Source organism: Gouania willdenowi, chromosome 6 (genome assembly GCF_900634775.1).
Source record: "Gouania willdenowi chromosome 6, fGouWil2.1, whole genome shotgun sequence".
NCBI lineage: Eukaryota > Metazoa > Chordata > Actinopteri > Blenniiformes > Gobiesocidae > Gouania > Gouania willdenowi.
Genome location: NC_041049.1, coordinates 54,045,588 through 54,065,130, shown reverse-complemented (window position 1 = coordinate 54,065,130; position 19,543 = coordinate 54,045,588). Strand labels below are relative to the sequence as shown.

At 41.3% G+C, this 19,543-nt stretch overlaps 1 protein-coding gene across 6 annotated transcripts in view; it reads right to left on the bottom strand.

The window, feature by feature from the left end:
- The window catches only part of znf423 (zinc finger protein 423), a 165,036-nt gene that overhangs the window by 83,355 nt on the left and 62,138 nt on the right, over nucleotides 1-19,543 (bottom strand). For 4 of the 6 annotated variants that reach the window (XM_028449702.1, XM_028449697.1, XM_028449699.1 and 1 more), the window contains exons 4-13: nucleotides 6,684-6,861; nucleotides 5,188-5,312; nucleotides 4,824-4,905; nucleotides 4,649-4,724; nucleotides 4,187-4,467; nucleotides 3,815-4,098; nucleotides 2,463-2,843; nucleotides 1,902-2,080; nucleotides 922-1,557; nucleotides 678-828 (exon numbers count right to left, since the gene is read on the bottom strand). In XM_028449702.1, coding sequence (XP_028305503.1) covers nucleotides 678-828; nucleotides 922-1,557; nucleotides 1,902-2,080; nucleotides 2,463-2,843; nucleotides 3,815-4,098; nucleotides 4,187-4,467; nucleotides 4,649-4,724; nucleotides 4,824-4,905; nucleotides 5,188-5,312; nucleotides 6,684-6,861 — 2,373 coding nt within the window. The remainder of the gene's footprint in view (nucleotides 1-677; nucleotides 829-921; nucleotides 1,558-1,901; nucleotides 2,081-2,462; nucleotides 2,844-3,814; nucleotides 4,099-4,186; nucleotides 4,468-4,648; nucleotides 4,725-4,823; nucleotides 4,906-5,187; nucleotides 5,313-6,683; nucleotides 6,862-19,543) is intronic. The other 2 variants (XM_028449701.1, XM_028449703.1) reach the window with 1 other exon arrangement.

Below are 19,543 nucleotides of genomic sequence, written 5' to 3'. Positions count from 1 at the left end.
ATACAGTAAGAAAACCATTCAACTCTGACCTAGATGGCAAAATAATAATAATTTTGGCATCAAAAGCCAGGTCTCAGTGTTGTTTTTGTTGTTTTATAGAAGGAAACCAATGTTGAGGTGTCACTAACACTGACAGTTTTTTTCAAAAAAATATTTTTTTCTCAGCTTTTCGCTCAGAATCTGGCGTTTTGTGTGAAACTTGCCTCTATTCAACTGCCGATTACGGAAAGACGAAACAAGCTAGAAACAAAATTTAAAAAAAATCTAGTGAAAGTAGAGACTCTGATCTTTCAGAATCAGGTTTCATTGTCAGAGTAAAAACTATTCTTTGGGTCTTTAAAATTCAGTCAAAATGCTCTAAAATGGCTGGCAGTGAGGGGGGTCACCGTTCTGAAAATGGCTGGCAGTGAATGAGTTTAATATGTACATTTTTCTTTCTCTTTCTTTGTTTAGTGTTCATTCTTTTTATTTGTAATAATTCTTGAGCCTCTGTAACACAAGTAATTCCCCCCTGGGATGAATAGATTACATCATAGATATAATCTGATCTCATTTTCTTTGCTGATATCAGACTGATTTCCTGATATCAATATTGGATCGACACACCCCTAGTTACAGATATTTATTTAATGTTGTCAAGATCATTTTTTATAATTCCGTAAACATCTGTTCTGTACCTGCTCCAAGACTTCCAGGGAGGATAGACCTCTGGCCCAGGTGGTTATGCTTTACATGAACCTGTAGATCTGCCTCTTTCCTAAAGTCCCAGGCACAGGCTGTACAACGAAACAGCTTCTTCTCATTGCTATGCTTGACTGCCAAATGCACCTGAAGAACACAACACAGTTCAATTGTAGTGTAGCAATAAAAAATGTCTTCATTCTGAAAATGAAAGTAAGAAACACTGAGACACTAATTTACCTGAATGGACACCTTGGAGTCAAAGACCTCCTGACAGAGGGTGCAGTGGTACAGGACAAACGTGTGCATGTCCAGCAGGTGTTTCTGCAGGTCGTCCACTGAGGAGAACTGTTTATCGCAGCTCTCGCACACATACTGAGTTGATGTGGTGGTGTAGTGCACCGTCAGGTGCTGAAGCAAAGCATCCTGGGATTCAAAGTCCTCCTTGTTGCACTGAGGACAGGACTGACGCCTCAGAAGCATTTCCAAGTGGGACTTGAGGTGAGCCTGAAAACCCTCAAAACTGGAAAATCGCAGGTCACACTGGTTGCAGGGATAATCTCCGTTGCTTCCCATGGATGGGGTGGAATCCCCGCCGAGTCTGTGGCGCTTTGGGGAGGAAATCTCAATGTCAGACGAAGCCGGGCTTAGGTCGGCGACTTTAGCCTGGCGTTTATTGTTGGCCAGGGGAATGTTCTTGTGATTCTCCTTTATGTGCTTGGTGAGCTTGAGAAGTGAGCCGAAGATGGGAGAATTGGTGCAGTAAGGGCAGGAATAAACCTGTTCAGAGACGAAAACAGTTCCCTCTTTAAAGCGGTCATATATTGATAGTGATATATTTTTTTGGTCCTTGTAGAGTGAAAAGAGCTGTTTAGACTGGAGAGAAATAAAAGCAAGACAGAAAACAGATGAATAAATACACCACAACAAAACAAGTGAAGGTTCAGCGCATCTTCATAGCTCATGTTGAACTTTCATGTTTTTGCGCAGCTGAGTTTGATCCTAAAAAAATGGAAATATCTTAGTCCATTGTTTGTTGTTGATTATTCCAGTGAAAATGTTGAGATGCTTTTAACTTGAAAATTTAAATACTAAAAAGTGTTTTTTCCACGATCAAATAATTTCCGTAAAGAACAACAAAATCCCCTTTATTGAATGAGCAAAAACAGAAAATAACTGAACAAATGAGTGGCTTGCTCCATCATCATCAATATTCTCACCTCCATGAAGGACTGAGATGCAGCCTGTAAAGGAGACTCCAGTTTAGCCACTGCTCCTCCAGATGCTGATCCACCGCCTGTGGCAGATGTGCAGTGCGTCTGCTGAATGTGTTCCGTCAGTGAGGACTCTGTCAGGAATCCCATTGAGCACTGGTTGCAGAAGAAGGCGTGGTTTCCCTCTACAGAGGAGGAATAAAGTCACATTTACGAGAACGTCAAAAACCCAATGCAACATTTTTTGTTGAGTGCTCGTGAGCTAGGAGTGATCAGAGAACAGGCTTGATCAAGTGATGTTACTCAAACATAGAACAATAGTCAGCAACAGTAGGTATGAGAGAAACTGACCCATTTATTATTAACCAATTAGTTACATACATTTTAACCTTCATCAATATCTACAGTATTCTACAATTGAATAATGTTGATGTAATTTATTGTTTACTTGCCCTAAAGTTTAAATAAACTTTTGTAGCAGAAATAATAGTTGTGATCACCACAGACAAACCAGTTTAGGTCCATCAATATTTATCCGTAACATCATTAATGGAGTATTGAACACACCTAACGTGGTAGAACCAGCCAAAACGCCACCAGGAAGGCAGTGGGACACACGGATGTGTTCCTGGAGAGAATTGATGTCCCCGAACATGTCTGGACAATAGTTGCAGTGGAATGCTGTGACATTGGTGAACTGCAGTAGGGGGAACGCTCCTGTCGTGGTTCCATCAGTTCCTCCGCTGGCTCGGTGAGCTTTGCGAACGTGTTCGTTGAGGTTGTAGAGTGTTGGCAGTGTTTCCAAGCAGAGTTGACACGTGTGGCTTTGTTGAGGCTTATCTGCGTGGATGGTCTTCAAATGGATCTCCAACACAGCGAGACTATGGAAGTCCCTCTTTGAGCAGTACGGGCAGGAGTACGTCACTTTGCTCCAATTACCTCCCCCACCTGTACAGACGAGTCATTAATGGCACCTCTCACTTTAACATACATAGATGAAATGGACTACCTGCTCATTGTAAATATAGAACAAACAGTAATACCTCACTTGAAGTTATTTACATGAAGCTGACATTACGCTGTCATTATTATGACATGACACCTGTCATTAGCATGAATAAGGTACATTGAAGTCATTAAGTGTTGTTTGTTACCTTAACCCAAAAAATGCCAACATAGCTTCAAAGGTGTCATAATTTAGCGAACGATACTTATTGACACCTTATACATACGGTGTATATTTTAGGACATCCTCAGGTCTCGGAGTGAGGTATCAGGTTTCAGGAACCCTCTGTCATTTGTCAATCCAAAAGGACTCATGACTCAGCAAAACCTCCGTCAAATAAAAAGGGCTCACTTATCAAAGCAAGCGTCAGCCATCAAAATAAAAGTCGTCAGACTCAATGGCCTCACGTATTTTGAAGAAACTGGAAATACACATGATGTCATCAAGATGTGCTGCTTCGAATACGAGAGTAAGTTATTTTCTTTTTTTCTTTTTTAAAAGGTTAAGATGTAACAATGTTTCATCTAACTATGTATTTATTAATCAACCAATATGTTGATATATCCTAATTTCTAAAAAATAAAAGGAAAGAATGGCTTTTCAACTTACTTTGTCATGTGTACTTTCGGTTCCTTCAAAATAAAACACCATGTTGTGTCTGATGACATTTATTTTTAAGCCTGAAGCCGTGTCATTTGACGACACTTGCTTTAATAAGTGAGGCCATTTGATTTGATGGAGGTTTTGCTCAGTCATGAGTCTGTTTGGTCTGATAAATGACAGAAATTTTCCTGATACCACAGTGAGAGACCTGAGGATGTCCTGAAATGTACACCGTATATTCATAATAATGACAGCGTAACGTCAGCCATATGTATAGAACTTAAAATAAAGTGTGACCCAACAAACATACCAGCACTTTGATGACTCAGGGTGATTCTCGTGTCGTCCGTGGTTTCATTGGCTCTCCTGCGGCCCCGTTCACTACCCTGGCCATGCTTTAGTGTAGAGTCGGGTGTGGAGCCTCTTTCTAGGCTAGCACTAGAGTCTGGCGTAGCTGAACTCATCGAGGCAACACTGCCCAGTGCAGGGTCAGGGCTAGCAGCGCTGTGATTAGAGGAGTCGGGCTGGCGATGGCTGTCCAGGTGACAGTAGACGTCTTCAACAGAGAGGAACTGCTCTAAGCAGACGGGACATCTGAGGAACACAGAGAAAGGCCTGTAAAACTCAACTCCACGTTAGGGAGTATATCGGCTTTGAATCCAAAGTTAGATCCATGTCCTACTTGTGCTTGCGGTTGGCGTGCTGCGTTTCAATGTGTGTGAGGAGAGACGCCTCGTCCAGGAAAATCTCAGGACAGTGGATGCATTGCAAATCGGCTCGATCAGACAGCTGCGGATGTCTGGTCAGGACGTGTTTCTCCAGCTCGTCGGTCTGGCTGAATGTCTCCTCGCAGTAATCGCACATGTACAGATCCTGCTCCAGGTCTGCGTCTCCCCCGCTGCCCTTTTTTCCACAGTCTCGCCCACTCCTCAGTGCGAGATGTTCTCTGTTCTTACGGTGAGCCTGCCACAGTCAGAGACAGACAGCTTTGGAAAAAAGACTAACACTAATGACTCATACTCTGTGCAGAATAAGAATGTGGGTAAAATATATTCAGAACAACACTTTTTCAGTCTCAGACATATTTACTGCAATTTTTAGCAATAAAAAGTTGTTGCTAAAATCTAAAGTGAAGTCAATTTACCTGCATGTGGCTCTGCAGTGATGAGGTTGAGGAGAAGCCCCGCTTACACACACTGCACTTAAAAGGTTTACTAGAGCTAGATGTGTAGGGCGAAAAAAAAAACAAAAAAAAAACAAACATGACTTTAGTGGTAATATTCTTCCTTTCTGATGAAACGATCAAAAGATGTTGTTACCTGTGCGTCTTGAGATGAATCTTCAGGTGATCTGAGCGAGAGAACGCAGCTTCACACTCCTGACAGCTATACTTTTTATCTCCTGTATAACGTGACAGTTTGATTAAAGATAATTACTTCATGGTTCTTTCGCAAAACATCAATACAGAACAAGAATCACTTCAGGATTTTGTACTTTTTTTAGTATTATCATCTGCTCTGTGGTTCTAATTGCCCCTGTGTTATCCAAACCCATCAGTACACTGCAGATAATAATTAAATATGAACTTAAACTAAATACTCAATGTAAACAGAGGAGAAGTAATAAAAGAGAGTAGCTCAAAGGAAAGTATTAAGCACTATTAGCCCAGTGCTGTGCACATGCCTGTGTGGAGTTTGACGTGGCGATCTCTGCTTCTCTTGTGTTTGAACAGACGGCTGCAGAAAGTACACTTAAAAGGCAGCTTGTCGCTGTGGATCTGCTCGTGTCGCTTCAGGTAGCTCAGGCGGCTGAGAGGGATTAAAGGACAGACAGAGAAGATGATGATGAAGTTGATGATGGGCAGCCACAATGTAAGAGCTTATAGGAGGAGATTGGAAGCTGATATCCCAATCACAGTGAGATATTAACCAATATCAGTTTGATTTATAATCATCTTTTTTTTTTTTTACATCAGACCAACTCCAAGGCTTTTGTTTGATCTGTAGTGACCTAAACTTTTCCTGCTTCATTTTATCAACTTCTCCCACACTCACACTCCTCCTTGTTTACCTTTGAATTCACATTTTAGTCAACCGTTCTTATGAAAACATGTCAATAAATGATCCATTTGGTCACAAGCAAACTTTGATCTATTGATGGCTTTTGAACGGCCGTTAACTTTTTTATCAGGAACTTAAACAAACATTATTTATCAGACACTGGTTAATCGGGTCGATTTTAGCCATCATCAATTAATCAACATCACTCAATTAATCGATTAGGCTATGATATGACTGATTTATCAACTTTTTTTTGCTGTGTGGAATGTCTGTGGCTCTGTGCTTTCTGCATTATAAGCTGCCACTTATAAATCAGCAATAATTATTACAAAACGACAACACTAGGAGAAGTGCACAGGTTCATTGTTTACAGTTACATTTAACCTTTTTTTCATTTTTCCATGTTTAAATTTGAGATTTGAGCCACTTTAGTTTTGTACTGGTTTATACTGGTTGCACAAAATTACAGTTTCTTATCTATCAGTGACTTCAGAGACCTTATTTTAATTTAGTAGTGTTCTGCTATAGATCCTGTGTATATCAATGTTCTTATTTCATATATTAGACGTTACAGCGGCAATTAACTGATAAATCGAATATCAGCTTTTTAAAAGACCCCAATATCGGTATCAGCCTTAATAATCCCATATTGGTCAGGCTCTACAGAACACCCTGAAGAAACAAGAAGACAGCTGGAAGTGATGAGAAGTATTGAGGCTACTGATCTCTCTCTCTGTGTGTGTGTGTGTGTGTGTGTGTGTGTGTGTGTGTGTGTGTGTGTGTGTGTGTGTGTGTGTGTGTGTGTGTGTGTGTGTGTGTGTGTGTGTGTGTGTGTGTGTGTGTGTGTGTGTGTGTGTGTGTGTGTGTGTGTGTGTGTGTGTGACAGCTGTTCTTAAAATGGGTCTTGACTAATTCCCTGGAGAGCTGAGTGAGAAATGTATTCACCTCTTTTCCTTTACTGTTTGCCTTAGTGGTCGGTGTTACCATGGAAATATTGAGACTACAGATTAATCCTGTACACATTGATATTCAGGAGTGTAACTAACATCCAAACAGAACACAGATGTTATTGTCTACCACCTACAGCTGATATCATCCATAAATGCGGCGCGTCGATACCTGAAGGACTTGTCGCAGAACTGGCAGGGGTACGGCAGACCGGTCCCTCCTTCTTCTTCACCACCAGTGGCCATGCCAAGGTCACAGCAGCCGTCAGGCATCTGTGAAGGGGAGGCCACATCTTTGCTGGAGGGTGAGGAAGGCACCCAGGACAGACCTGCTGGGTCATCATCACCGTCTGTCAGAAATAAAGACAGACACCAAACAAAGGTGAAAGTGTGTCTTACGCAAACATATCTACAAACAAAGGGAGACCAAAGAGCACAGAGACAGATCGAGCTCAAATCTAGAGCATTCAATTATTAGGAAGTTACATCTTTCTTGGAAGGCAAAAAGGCAGAAAAAGCTTCCTGTGGGAATTCAAACTAAAAAAAAAAAGATATAAACAACTAAACAAACACATTTATCCATGTTACACGCACATGCATCTATAAGAAAAACAAGGATGGAAGAGATAAAGGGAGAGAATTAAACTGAAGGGAAAGACACTCTCCAGAAGCAGCAACATCTAAATAGAAAGCTCCAAGAACTATGTATCCCCGACGGGGCCCAGAAATAAGGACAGAGTGTATTTTCTCTCCCTTCATCCTCCCTCTGCAGCCGTCCCTCGTTCCAGCCTTCCCTTCACCTCCCCTCCCCTCTATTCGTCCCAGAGGACCATAGATCCGCCTCATCATATTTTCATTAGAGCCTTGGCAGATTGAAACGTCGGAAAAGCGATTAGGAGAAGTGGGGAGCAGAGCGGAAAGATGGCGAGATTCGTTCTCTTTATCTGTCATACATAGAAGATTATGCGTTGCTCCCCCCCTCCCCGCTCTCGATTCCCCCCCCCCGTGTAGTCGGGCACAGAGGCGTCAAAAAAGGCCACGACTCCTTTAATAGACACTTCAGGATGGATTTAAAGCAACAAAAGCGGGGGCTGAATAATGTTTGATATTGTTCTGTTCCTCTTTGTGCGCTCTGTAAAGCACAACTGCGTGGCTGTTAAGCATTTGCCCGGAAAATGTAAAGAAAAGAATGGAAGAAAAGCTGTTTTCTTTGCTTTTATCTTGGTGTTATATCCACTAAGCCAGGCACAAATCAAAAAGACAAAGAAGGAAACCCGACTGCTGCGACAGAGACAAAGTGTTATGTGACAAAAATTATTTCAAATGTTATGCTTCAGGGAATCAAAACACTTCTGCGAAGACACGAGGTGCAACCGAGAGGTTTCACCTCCCGCTTCATACAGACACCACAGCACACATACTGCTACACCTCAACCCAATCCACAGCAGCGTTTACGAGTGCGCCTATTCTACTGTGGATTAGTTCTTGCAGAGAGGACGTAGAAAACACAATCTTGTGATGAATCGATTCCTGCAAAAATGTAGGCACTGCGATGAGCAAATAGAACTCTGCAGGAGGGGGGAGCGGGCAAAATAAGCTGTAAACCCATTGAATTATAAATTTGACTGAAAGCAAAAGCAAAAATAAAGAAAGGAGGCTTAAAAAAACATAGGAGATCAAGATAAACACTTAGTCTAAAACCACAGAAACAGAGATTGAAAGAGGTTGGGAAACAACAGACAGAAACCAAGAGAAGAATTAAAAAATACATAAGTGAGAAAAGTACATGAGAGCAATATGGGGACAAATACAGGAAAATCAACAGTTTGTCATGATGAAACTGTGTGGAAAACAGAGAGGGACCATAGATTTTTTTTCAAAAAGAAAGGTAAAACCACTTTAAAGGTTTCAGAGGATGATTTTGAATGTCGCTGAAACAAATTGGATTCAACAAATATAAACTTCTGAAAAAAAATCCTTAGGGTAAACTTTAATTTGTACAAATTTGAGAGGTTTTAAAATATTTTTGTGCATTTCACACCTGAGGGGGTTCAATAAAATCCTCAGTAAGGTAGTAGTAAACTGTTATTACTTTAAACATTTCAAATATAAGGAATATGCATTCAACACAACATGTTTCAGAATTTTCTCAAATAATGATGCAGTCACTATTTTGTAAAACTAAAAATGAGGCTTTAATGATGCTTTTAAAAGATTTTTGTACGTTGCTCTATTGGATTTGTTGCCCTATGCTAAACCTGTTTTGGGGCACGAAACAAGTGAAGCTGACATTTTTCATTGGATCCCCAATGGTACTTTTTCTTCTTTGTTTTTTTTTACTATTTTGAGAGTAGGAAACTTCAATCGTATTTCTCCATCTATATTTTATACTTATTATTGAATCAAGCAGAGTGCTCCATTTAACAAATAATATCCATATGCGCAACTATGGCGAGGTTTGAAAGCAAACTATCATACAAAGCGGCAATCCAGGGAGTATCTACTTTTGGCTATCTAAGCTGACAAAGGATTAAATAAAGAGTAAATGCATACCTAAATGCATGATTATATATTTTAATAAACATTAGACATGACTTATAACCCAAATAGACAGATGACTCAAAGCTATGATTATTTACATGCTTTAGTCATGTCCTTACTGTTTGTTGTTAAAATGGGACGGGTCATAACATCCACCTCAAAAATACTCGTAAACTACCATCTGCATGGAGTGGGGCTGGTTTTAGAATACAGTGTGTCTATAAAACGCCAATCCAGACACCCCCTGCTGTCTGCACAACAAAGTGTGAGTATAATGTAGCCTGAGAAACATTAGTAACACAGATGCTGCTCGCTTTCAACATTTGTCCTTTGAAAAAAAAAAAGGTCCACTCTGAGTCCTGCAAACAGTTTCTGTCACAAAACGAACAAAAGGCTAAATCCCTAACGCATGTTTTACAAGTTAGCGATAAGAAAGAGAGACAATGAAAAGTCAACATAAACTTTGAACATGTTTCATTCACAGCATTATTTTGGATACATGTGGGTCATTACAGGCAAAGCAGCATGAGTCGGTTAAATGATGATGTTCCTGAGGTGGGAAAAGTGAGGTACGGAGAGCGGGGGGGTATGCATGCACTGGAGAGATTCAGATAGAGCATGAGGGAGAATCCACAATTGGGGTGGGGGGGTGTGCTGAGAAAGAAGAGCAGGAGAGATTAGCGTCATTAAAGAGTCCTAATCCTCTGACTAGCGTGGCTGGTGCTAAAATGGAGGATCACACGGCTTTTTAACGGTGCCTTTGTCAGCCGGCCACGAGGGGACCTGGCAAGACAAGGCCGAATGGCAAACTGGGAGAAACTGGGGGACTGGGAGGGGGAGCGTAGAAAATTTCAATGAAAAGTTAAATTGGAGAAGTATCCTCCAGAGGAGTGAAGATGAGGAGGATGGATGGCTGAGGGACAGGAATTTAAAGGGGGAAAAAAAGAAAAGAAAAATCTTAAAGAAAGTGTTGTAAAGAAAAAAGGGAGAGAAAGAGGCAGAGCGAGTGGACGCCAACACACGCTGTTTAAACCTCTGTCTCCTCCTCCTCCTCTCTGTTCTTCTGGAATGGAGCGGGCTGGACCGCAGGGCCCCAACCGCTCCGCTCCTGCTTTATCTCTTACTCGGCAGTCTTTTCCTTTCCCGTCCATTCCCTCTTTTCTTCATCCCTCCCTCTGTCCTCAGCAGTCCCACAACTCGTCTGTCTTCATCTTGCTTCCACTACCTCCCTCCTTCGCTGCCTCCCTCTGTCACCTTTCATGTTGTTACTCATTATAGCACTGACATCTCTCCCTCTGTCCCTTCATTTCTCCAACAGTTTCTCCCCTCCTGGTGTTGGCCTTCACCCCTGTGTCTGGGCCTGGACGGGACCAAAGGAGAGGAGGGGGAGATGTTCCAGATGGACAGACTGAACTCAAAAAACGCGAGAGAAGATGGTGGGATGAAAGAAGAGGGAAAGGATTGTAGAGAAGAGGAGATTCACCAGGGGGTATATCATAAAGAAATAACAGTCAACGGACCGCCCGAGTCTACCTGCACAATAGGCACACACAAACACACATGCAAACAACACACATGCACACGCGCACGCCCTGCATGTCCCTCTAATAGGCCCGACAGCGCGGCTGCACATGGAGGACACAGCCTTGGTGAAACATTCTAATGAAGAAACACACACGCTGATCGATTTCTCGTTATGTTTCTGCCTCACTCGTCTCCTCGCCCCCCCGTCAGAGCACAGAAAGTTTGTGACGACTGTCACACAGAGAGAAATCAAATGAAAGCAACTCAGTTTGCAGGACCAGATCATTAATAAGAGAAAGTTTATAGACTATTTCATCCCAGAAAAGGCACACACAAAAAAACTGAAAGAAATTGAAGAAGTATTACATCGGAACTTTGCCTATAACAGTAGGGCAAGAAATTAATTAAGGGATAAACCAGCAAGTTGACATTCAGCTCTAATTTCATTTTTGTTTTTTGTTTGGTTTTGTTAACAGCGTTTAACAGATGCTTGAAAGGCAGAAACAAACAATGTATGTTGTTCTTTCTATAATGCTTTGATGTTTGATTCAAATGAGTTAACTGGTAGAACAGAAGGATTTCAAGTCCCAGAGCAACATTTCCAAGAGCTCAAACTGCAGCCGACCTGCAGCTAACAGAAAACGCTGAATTAACACGGATAACACACAGAGAGCTAAGCTAACTTACACATGCTGAGCGTAGTCAACAGACAAATGTGTTTTCCTAACAAATGCAGAATAATCAATGATCATTGCGTGCGTCACGAGAGAGGAAAAAACTTAAACAGTGCATAAAATAAATAAAAGCGAGGATTTCTAAATCTGAAGAGGTTTTTTATCTGTTACAGACCCCACACATGACATCAGGCATATAAGAGTGTTGATTGTAACGTGTGTGCCTCAATAATACCAACACGGCACACCACACACACAATGATTCTGTTCTAACACCGGTCTTCCTTTAAGACAGAAATCTTGCATGATCAAACAAAATCTAACAACGCGATCTAATGCTGCGTTCTAAGCAACTTGGAATTTTCCGACCTCCGACTTGCAAAAGTGACTTGGAACACCATCTGAAGTCAGAGCTCCTACTAGGGAAAGTCAGAAAAATGTTTAATATTATAGCAGTCATCCATGTTTGAGATATTTTGACATGCTGCTAATGAACTCGAATATCAGAATGTTTCAACATGTGTGTTTCTCAGAGTCATGAGTCATCAGCTTTCCCCGAGCGAGGAGCTTTTGTTGTAAATATTGAACAAGTTTAATATTTACGACTGTCAACATCAACCCGTTTTAGAGCCATCATAGGGACAAATGCACTCTTAACACACCTCAGATCAAAGGATAATTTTAAAGGAAAATCTTAGAAAACATAGGATTATCTGGTGTTTGCCACCCTTGATCAGTAAAGGGGAATAATATATAATTAGATATATATAATTTTATGTCTACCTCGCTTTAAACAACAATAATGTGGATCTGTACAAAAGCTAAATTGTCAATTCATCTTGAACCAAACAGTGTATCTTAACATATTCTGTCGCTTTCTCTGTCCGTGCAGCACCTCTCCCTTCACTTTCCATCACCCTCCCTCCATCATACCATCTAACCCTCCCCTTCCACCTTGCCGGTTGGCCATCGGCCCAGACCAGCACCTTTCTCTGCAGGACTCCCGCTGACCTCCCATCACTCCATCTCTCTCTTGCTCCATCCATCTATCCCCCTCTCCCCAGGCCCCCTCCGATGGCCCCAGGCTGCCCCAGGTGGGCTCAAACACACAGCCCCAGACTCACCACAGGGGGCAGAAAAACAACTTCCACCCTTGGCTCACTCTGGGCAGCCCCAACACACGTCAGGCTGTGAATGTGTCATATAATAAAACACATGCATGCACAAACACAATTAGAGGGTGAATAAAGATTCAATGTTGCTTTTATTTGGATTATTAGACCTACCTATGTTTATTTCGGTGTATTTTTGATGGCCTCAAGGGATCAAGTTCATCCTTTATTTTGTTGTTTTTTTGATGGCCAACGAGCACATTTTATCACAAATACATTTTATTTCTTTTTTGATGAATGAGTTAGGGGGCACCATTTAGAGGGGCTTTATTTTGGTTGATATATTGACTAAGGAAGAGCCGAAGTCAGAGTTTGGTAACAATACTGAAAAAGAAACACAAACATGGTTAATAATGTTATAATGAACTAGAATAATGAGAAAGTGTGTCTCAACATCACACATCATGCTTTTGGATTGCTTGACAAGAGAATGGAACAAGGATCCCCACCTGGCTCTGTGATTACAATATGAGTCGACATGGCAACCGTTAAGCTAAGCACAGCTTAGTGGTTGCCATGCATTATGAGAATTGCACAGTAGGAATGTTTCTTTGACCAGTCAGATTGTTTGGCTGCAAATACCTGTTGCGCAGCCTATCTAATGTGACCGTAGGAGAAGAGAAACTCATTCTTTTACACAGAATAAAAAGTGAAATGGATTTTCAGACGCACGCTTATGAATCAAGTGACAGTAGGACCCCAGTTGGGGCTGCACTGTTAGGATACTTTGTCAGATTCAGGCTGTGGCACATTTCTGGACTGCAGAAAGTTTCTAAGGCTAGGGTTTAGTTTATCTCTCGACGTTTGACACTGAATTTTCCGCCCATGCCACAGGCTCATTATTGACTGGATGCATGAGTTACATATGGCTGCACCCTTGGCCTGTGTCCTCTGTTGTTGCCCTTGTCTACACACATGGGAAGCAGTCAGCTGGGACAAATCCATGCCGAGCCATACACATCCACCCAGAGCTGCGTACATATGAAGTGAAGTGAGAGCAGCCAAAGGAGATGCAGCAGCCTGCAATGGTCTTGAGCCCCTGAGGACACCGTGGACGGACATGCACACAAACACATTGCTGAGCAGGCAGTGGGGACCTGGGAATAAGTCCGGCTGCTTTGGACCCTTTTGGGCGCCAACTGCTCCATATGGGCAGTGTGTATCTGTGTGTGTGTTTGCAAGTTCTTTTCAGGGCAGAAGGTTAGGGGCAGGGGGCTAAGGATGGGGGTGGGTTTGTCTTCTGCCACTGGGCTCGCAGAAGACTAATTTAGTTTTATCTTGACAACATATCACACTGTACGCCAACATCAAAAATGGTTTGATGTAAATATACAGTAGGTGCATAGGATTGGATCCATGTTATATACATGGTCAGCATGGGTAATGAAGCAAGTTATGCAGCTTTTTTTAATTACCTTTGGTAAATTACTTCACCATCAGTTATTTTATCAGATGATACATTTATAGAACAATGTCTAAAATATTGAATCACTGAAACTTAATATAGCACATTTCATTTGGAGACATTGAGGCACAAACTATGTTTCAATGTAATCGAGTAAGACAGGATACAAGTAGTATTGTGTGTTTTTAGTTTTAATTTGAAAATCAGAACAATGCTTTGAGATGGCCTTACACATCATAATGTTTTGATATCATAGCAATGGTTGTAATCAAGATGTTGTCTTTGGAACTGACAGGTTGGGTCTGATATCAGTTTTCTTACATAATGTGAATAAAACTGTGTGAAGAGGCCTGAGCTTGGCTGCGATGTCAAAAAAATTATATTTTGTTTAAATACACGGCAAAAAGAAACACAAACTGAATCATATTTGTTGAATAACTGGTGATTTATTTTAATCCATAGTGCACTGTTGGCACCTAAATTTTGCACTCTAAAATTAAACTTGAAAATCTTCTTTATTCATGCAAATTATTAATTTTTTTAATTATATATATTTTTTTTAAGTTTTCCTTTACCATACAGTGAAAACACTTGCAGTTTTTCTAACATTGGTGAGAGAAAGTCAGCAATATCTGTCAGAGATATTCTGAATGATCAGCTGTCAATGCAGTCAACATTAAAACACTCATCAATAAAATGACACACGAAGTTAGAAGACAAATCAATACTTTACTGAACAACACACTTGTAAAATTAGGTGTGTTTTCTGCTTTCTTGCACCAAATTAATTCTCATCTGTCTTGCTTGTTTTCATCTGATTACATACCTCATCTCATTTGCACACAGAGTCAAAAAACTGCCCCAGGAAAAGGAAAGGTTAGCGGTGCAATTCCCAGTATAACAAGTCATCCTTCCCTCCCTCCTCCAACACTAGCTGCTCTGTCCATCTCGTCGGCTGTTTGTTCGCTTCGAAATGAGAACCAGCTGTCAGGAACAGTGTTAGATAAACAACAACACTGTGCCAAGGCATACATAAAGTACACTACACATGCACACACACGTTGGCGAGGATACACATACACAACCACAGTGGTGCGGTCTCATTGTGTGCATGCCGGCGGCTATATCATCTATTTATAAGAATGAGGGTTGAAAAGATGGCAGACCCTTCAGTGACCTAGGACGCCTTTCACCTTAGTCACACATTCACACGCTTCTCACACACACGCTACATATCTGCTGTAATATACACATACTCCAGCTCCTAAAGAGCCTCTTGGATGTTTGTCTGAAGGAGCCACAGATGTACTCATATAAGTGTAACAATGCACTTAGTTATGCATAATAACAGCTGAGTTATGCTTCAAAGCTTTATTAGTGTTGCCTTGTGAATAATAACGGATAATTAGTGTTTAGTGAGAATCTCACATAGGATTGTGCATGCATTCATCATTTTGAAACAAACTGCTTCTGCTACAAACTGGATGGCATTGATGTAGCAACAAGATTACTCAAACACATCTCCTAAGAGTACATGGCTCCTATAAATAAGTGATGTGGGCAGCTGGAGCTTGCCATTCAAAACAAAAACACACGCACCTACACACAGGTAAACAAACCCATCTCTGTACAAATACACACACACAGGGTGTTTTTGTACAAGCTGGTGCATTGGCACAGCTTTTCTTTGGAGGTGGGCTACAAAGAGATGGGTTTGAGAAGAGTGTATGAGGGGAGAAAATAAGGGAGGGAGGGAGAGAGAGAGAGAATTTCAGCTGCCCCTGTGGATAACAGTGGAGGAGGGGGGTCCTGTGCTCAGGGGAAGCCTGTGTGCAAGCTGCAAGAGGCGGGTACCTCCAGCCCAATGTTCCCCTTCCCTCCCTTCCCGTCTGGAGAACGAGATCCTGGACAGCCCCCTACTCAAAACTCCTAAATCCCCCATGAGAGGAAAACGTGCACATGCACATACGCGCGCACTGAAGAGCGGTCTCCGGGGGAGGAGCAGAGCGGTGCAGAACACCTGGACCTGCCATTACTGACACTCTCAGGGATTAGAGGCACAGACGGCAAGAGGGATGGAACGAGAGCAGGAATGCACCGAGGGATAGACACACACTTTGCATCCACAAATAATCGTGTATAAAAATATACAAAACACACACGTCTACGGAGCAAGAATAAACTAAAACTTAACTGCAAAAAACTAAACTTTCACTGTGGGAATCTAAATGTCAAGAGTTTCTTCTTATTGTTCACTAAATACCTGCATTTTTCATCACTGATCTAACATAATATTGTCAACACAACTATAGACTGTAATCAAAATTTCATGTCAAGTTTTTACAGAACCCGTCAACGTAGAGTTTCTGCTTATTTCCTTGAAATGCATTTAATCACGGACGAGTGATGGCTTTCATACAAACACGCACAAATGAGTCACTGCATCTCACCCAAGCTACCTGCACAAGACATGACTGCTGTGAAATAATTACTCATGTATTAAACCTTTATCTCCCTCGAGAAGTAAAGGATTACCAGCAGAGGGTCAAGGGCAGACTGAGCGAAAAAGGGAAGGGGTGAAGGTGAGGTGAAAGAGACCTCATGAGAGAAGAAGGGGAAAGGAAACAGGCTACGGCCCAAATAAGACCAAAGACAGGCACAAATGGGCTGCATTCATTAGCTATTGAATAAATATAACAAATACATAGAATAAGTAGATAAAAAGCTATTGTCCCTATCGTACACATACGCAACTGTCCTCTAGATAATAGAAGGAAGGAGGAAAGGGCTAAAAACAAAACTGTCTATAAATGAGAGTCCTGTGTCATTTGAAGACCAAACAGGATGCGACAAAAACATACAAACACTATGACGAAAACAAAAGGTGGATGAATGAGATACATTCTGAATGACTGGAAGCTGGAAAATGAAACAGGTCGAAGAAGGGTGACAGGATGTCTAGCCAGAGTAGCAGACATTAAAAATATGTACAATTTTGCTCATTATCTAGTTCAGTGGAGTAGTGACCTAGTGGTTAAGGAAGCGGGCTTGTCATCGGTTAAAATCTCACCCGGGCCATCACTGTGGGATGTTGAGCTAGTCCCTTAACCTTCAACTGCTCCCTGGGCGCCACACTGTGGCTGCCCACTGCTCCTCAGGGATGGGTCAAATGCAGAGAACAAATTTCATATATGTGTAAATATATATGACAATAAATAAAGGCGAAAGCCCCCCTGATTATAATTATTATTATTGTTAATAAAATCTCACTCTACTTGTTTGGCTGAAGTCCGCTGAAGCAAAACAAGTATAATAATAAAAGTAGTTCACACTATAAACTGTATTTAGCATGTTTGGTACGATTTCAGGAAGTTTTATAGCCAGTACAGTCATCTAAATATGGAAAAACGTTTACATTTTATGCAGAAATGGCTAAAATCTGAAATGGAATATTGGAAAACTTGAAAACGGAAAACCGGACCCTCTATGATAGGAACCACTTACTACGTCCCAGAGCAATTGACTTTCATACTGCAGAGACCAACCAAACTGCTGTCTTGCACAACGTTGACTTAAAACACGTGCACGCACAGGACCGTAGAACCAGTAAAATTCCTCATAGAGGGACAGATTTGTGATTCTTGTCCAATATACCACATAATCTCTTTCATTATGTGTTCCAGCTCTCCTGCCTTATCTTTTATTCCTGTCTTAATCCTTTTCAAACACTCAACATATTTCTATTTCTAAGTGCTCTCATTGACTTTGACAGCTGTGAGATCCAAAGACTTGGAACTTGTAAACCTATTTAAGTCTTAATAGGTTAGGCATTTGATGCATAAGGATGCACCTGTGTTAGCATCTCTAGCCCTAATTCCTCCGTCCCTTTCCATTTGCCACCTTCACTCACTGTAGCTCTACTCAAAGTCCCTCCCCTCTGCAGTGAAGCCAGCTAAAAGCACAAGCAGGCCCCAAAAATTAATTTAAATGGAAGAATTAAATTAAAAACCAAGCCTCAGGAGTTTTCTTATGTACTAATGTTTGAACCGTTAAACTTGGATTGTATTACTAAGATATGAATAATTAAAGACTCGCGGAGGCTCGTAATAAAGCTGAACCGAGGAAAGAAAATTAGAATGTATGACTGGAAAAGAGAGGTAGACTACAAGTAAGATTTGACTAAATTAGCCCATATAAATCATAGATATATTTGATGAAACTTAGCCAATTTGACGTTAAGTGTTGGACAAACTTTTTGTGTTAAATTACTTGTGATTGACAACAGTTTTGCACATTGCATGGCACTTTAAAACACATTTACATTTTACTCCCAAGATGATGCTGCTGGCCCAATTAAAAAACAAATGAGTTGCATTGTTCTATGAATCAATTTTAAAATAAAAAAGGGACATGGGCTACGTTCAGACTCAAATACAGTCCAAAACCAGATTTCTTCCCCATATGCGACCTGTATTGGATCCGTTAAAGGCAGTTGGAACAGCACAAATCTGTTAAAAAAATCGACCAAGGCCACTTTCATACAGTATGTGGTCCTAAATCTCATTCAAGTCTAATATTTCACAATATGACTGCCGTCTGAATTGCCAGTTGTATTTATCCCACCTTTACATCATTGAAACGTGATAAAATTAGTTGACTGTTATGATCCTGACTTTTAGTTGTTTAGAAACTTTATCAGTGCCACATACACGTCGAGATGAGAAACCTTCAATATTTACTTCCGTAAACACAGTGTGCAAACTGAGATAAGTTGCCTTTAATGTCTGATATGAACGAGGATACACAAAAAATCTTATTTCTACAAATCAAAATTTAAAGACCTGCTTTCTGAATGCAGCCTCATAATAAAACTTTCCAGGATGCATCCATTATTGTCTACTTGGGATGTCCATCAAAACTGAAGTTCTTAAAGCATTGGTTTTTGTAGACAAGTTGACTGCTCTGACTTAAAAGCTTATGCTTAAAAGTCATGCTGTGATGGATTGGAGAAAGGTGTGCTACAGAAGCATAATGTTCATTGACACCTATAGAGGAACTGTTTGGTTGGTTAATAACTGTTAATTTAAAGCCCTGCACAAAGTGACGGAGATCTCCCACCCGTCTTTTTTTTACCCATACCATCTCTCTGCTGCTTCAGTCCATGTCAGCGTATAAATGTGCGTGTTGCCCTGGAGAATTATTAGTCGTCTTCTCGTGTCTCCGCTGTGAACAACCCCCCCCACTCTTATCAGTCAGCGAGCAGTCAGCCCTCCCCATTCTACCTTTGCAGCTGTCACTACAGCCCCCATCACCACCACACAAACTATTCTCTGAGGACTAACTCCCCAACACACACTGAATACCCACATACTCAAAACATAGGCACATACAAAAATATCCAAACACGAGCCACAGCAGTTCTTTACTCTTACTCTCACACAATTGTACTATCTGCTCAGTAGCAGGCCATGTGGCTTGGCACCCTCCATTCAGCCACCCTAAACCCCCCAAAGATCTCTACACACCTCCCATCAGAAGGAATCCGAGCCCTAGAACTTACCGAGCAGAAAGAGGAAGAGTGAATAAGAGCAAGTGGAGCGCTCCCTTCTGCAACCAGCCACCATTCTGCTGAGGTAAAAGTGGCTGACCTGGGTCAGCAGCTGAGCCACTGAGTACAGGGAAAAGCTCTGATCGAGCTGCACTCATTAATAATAT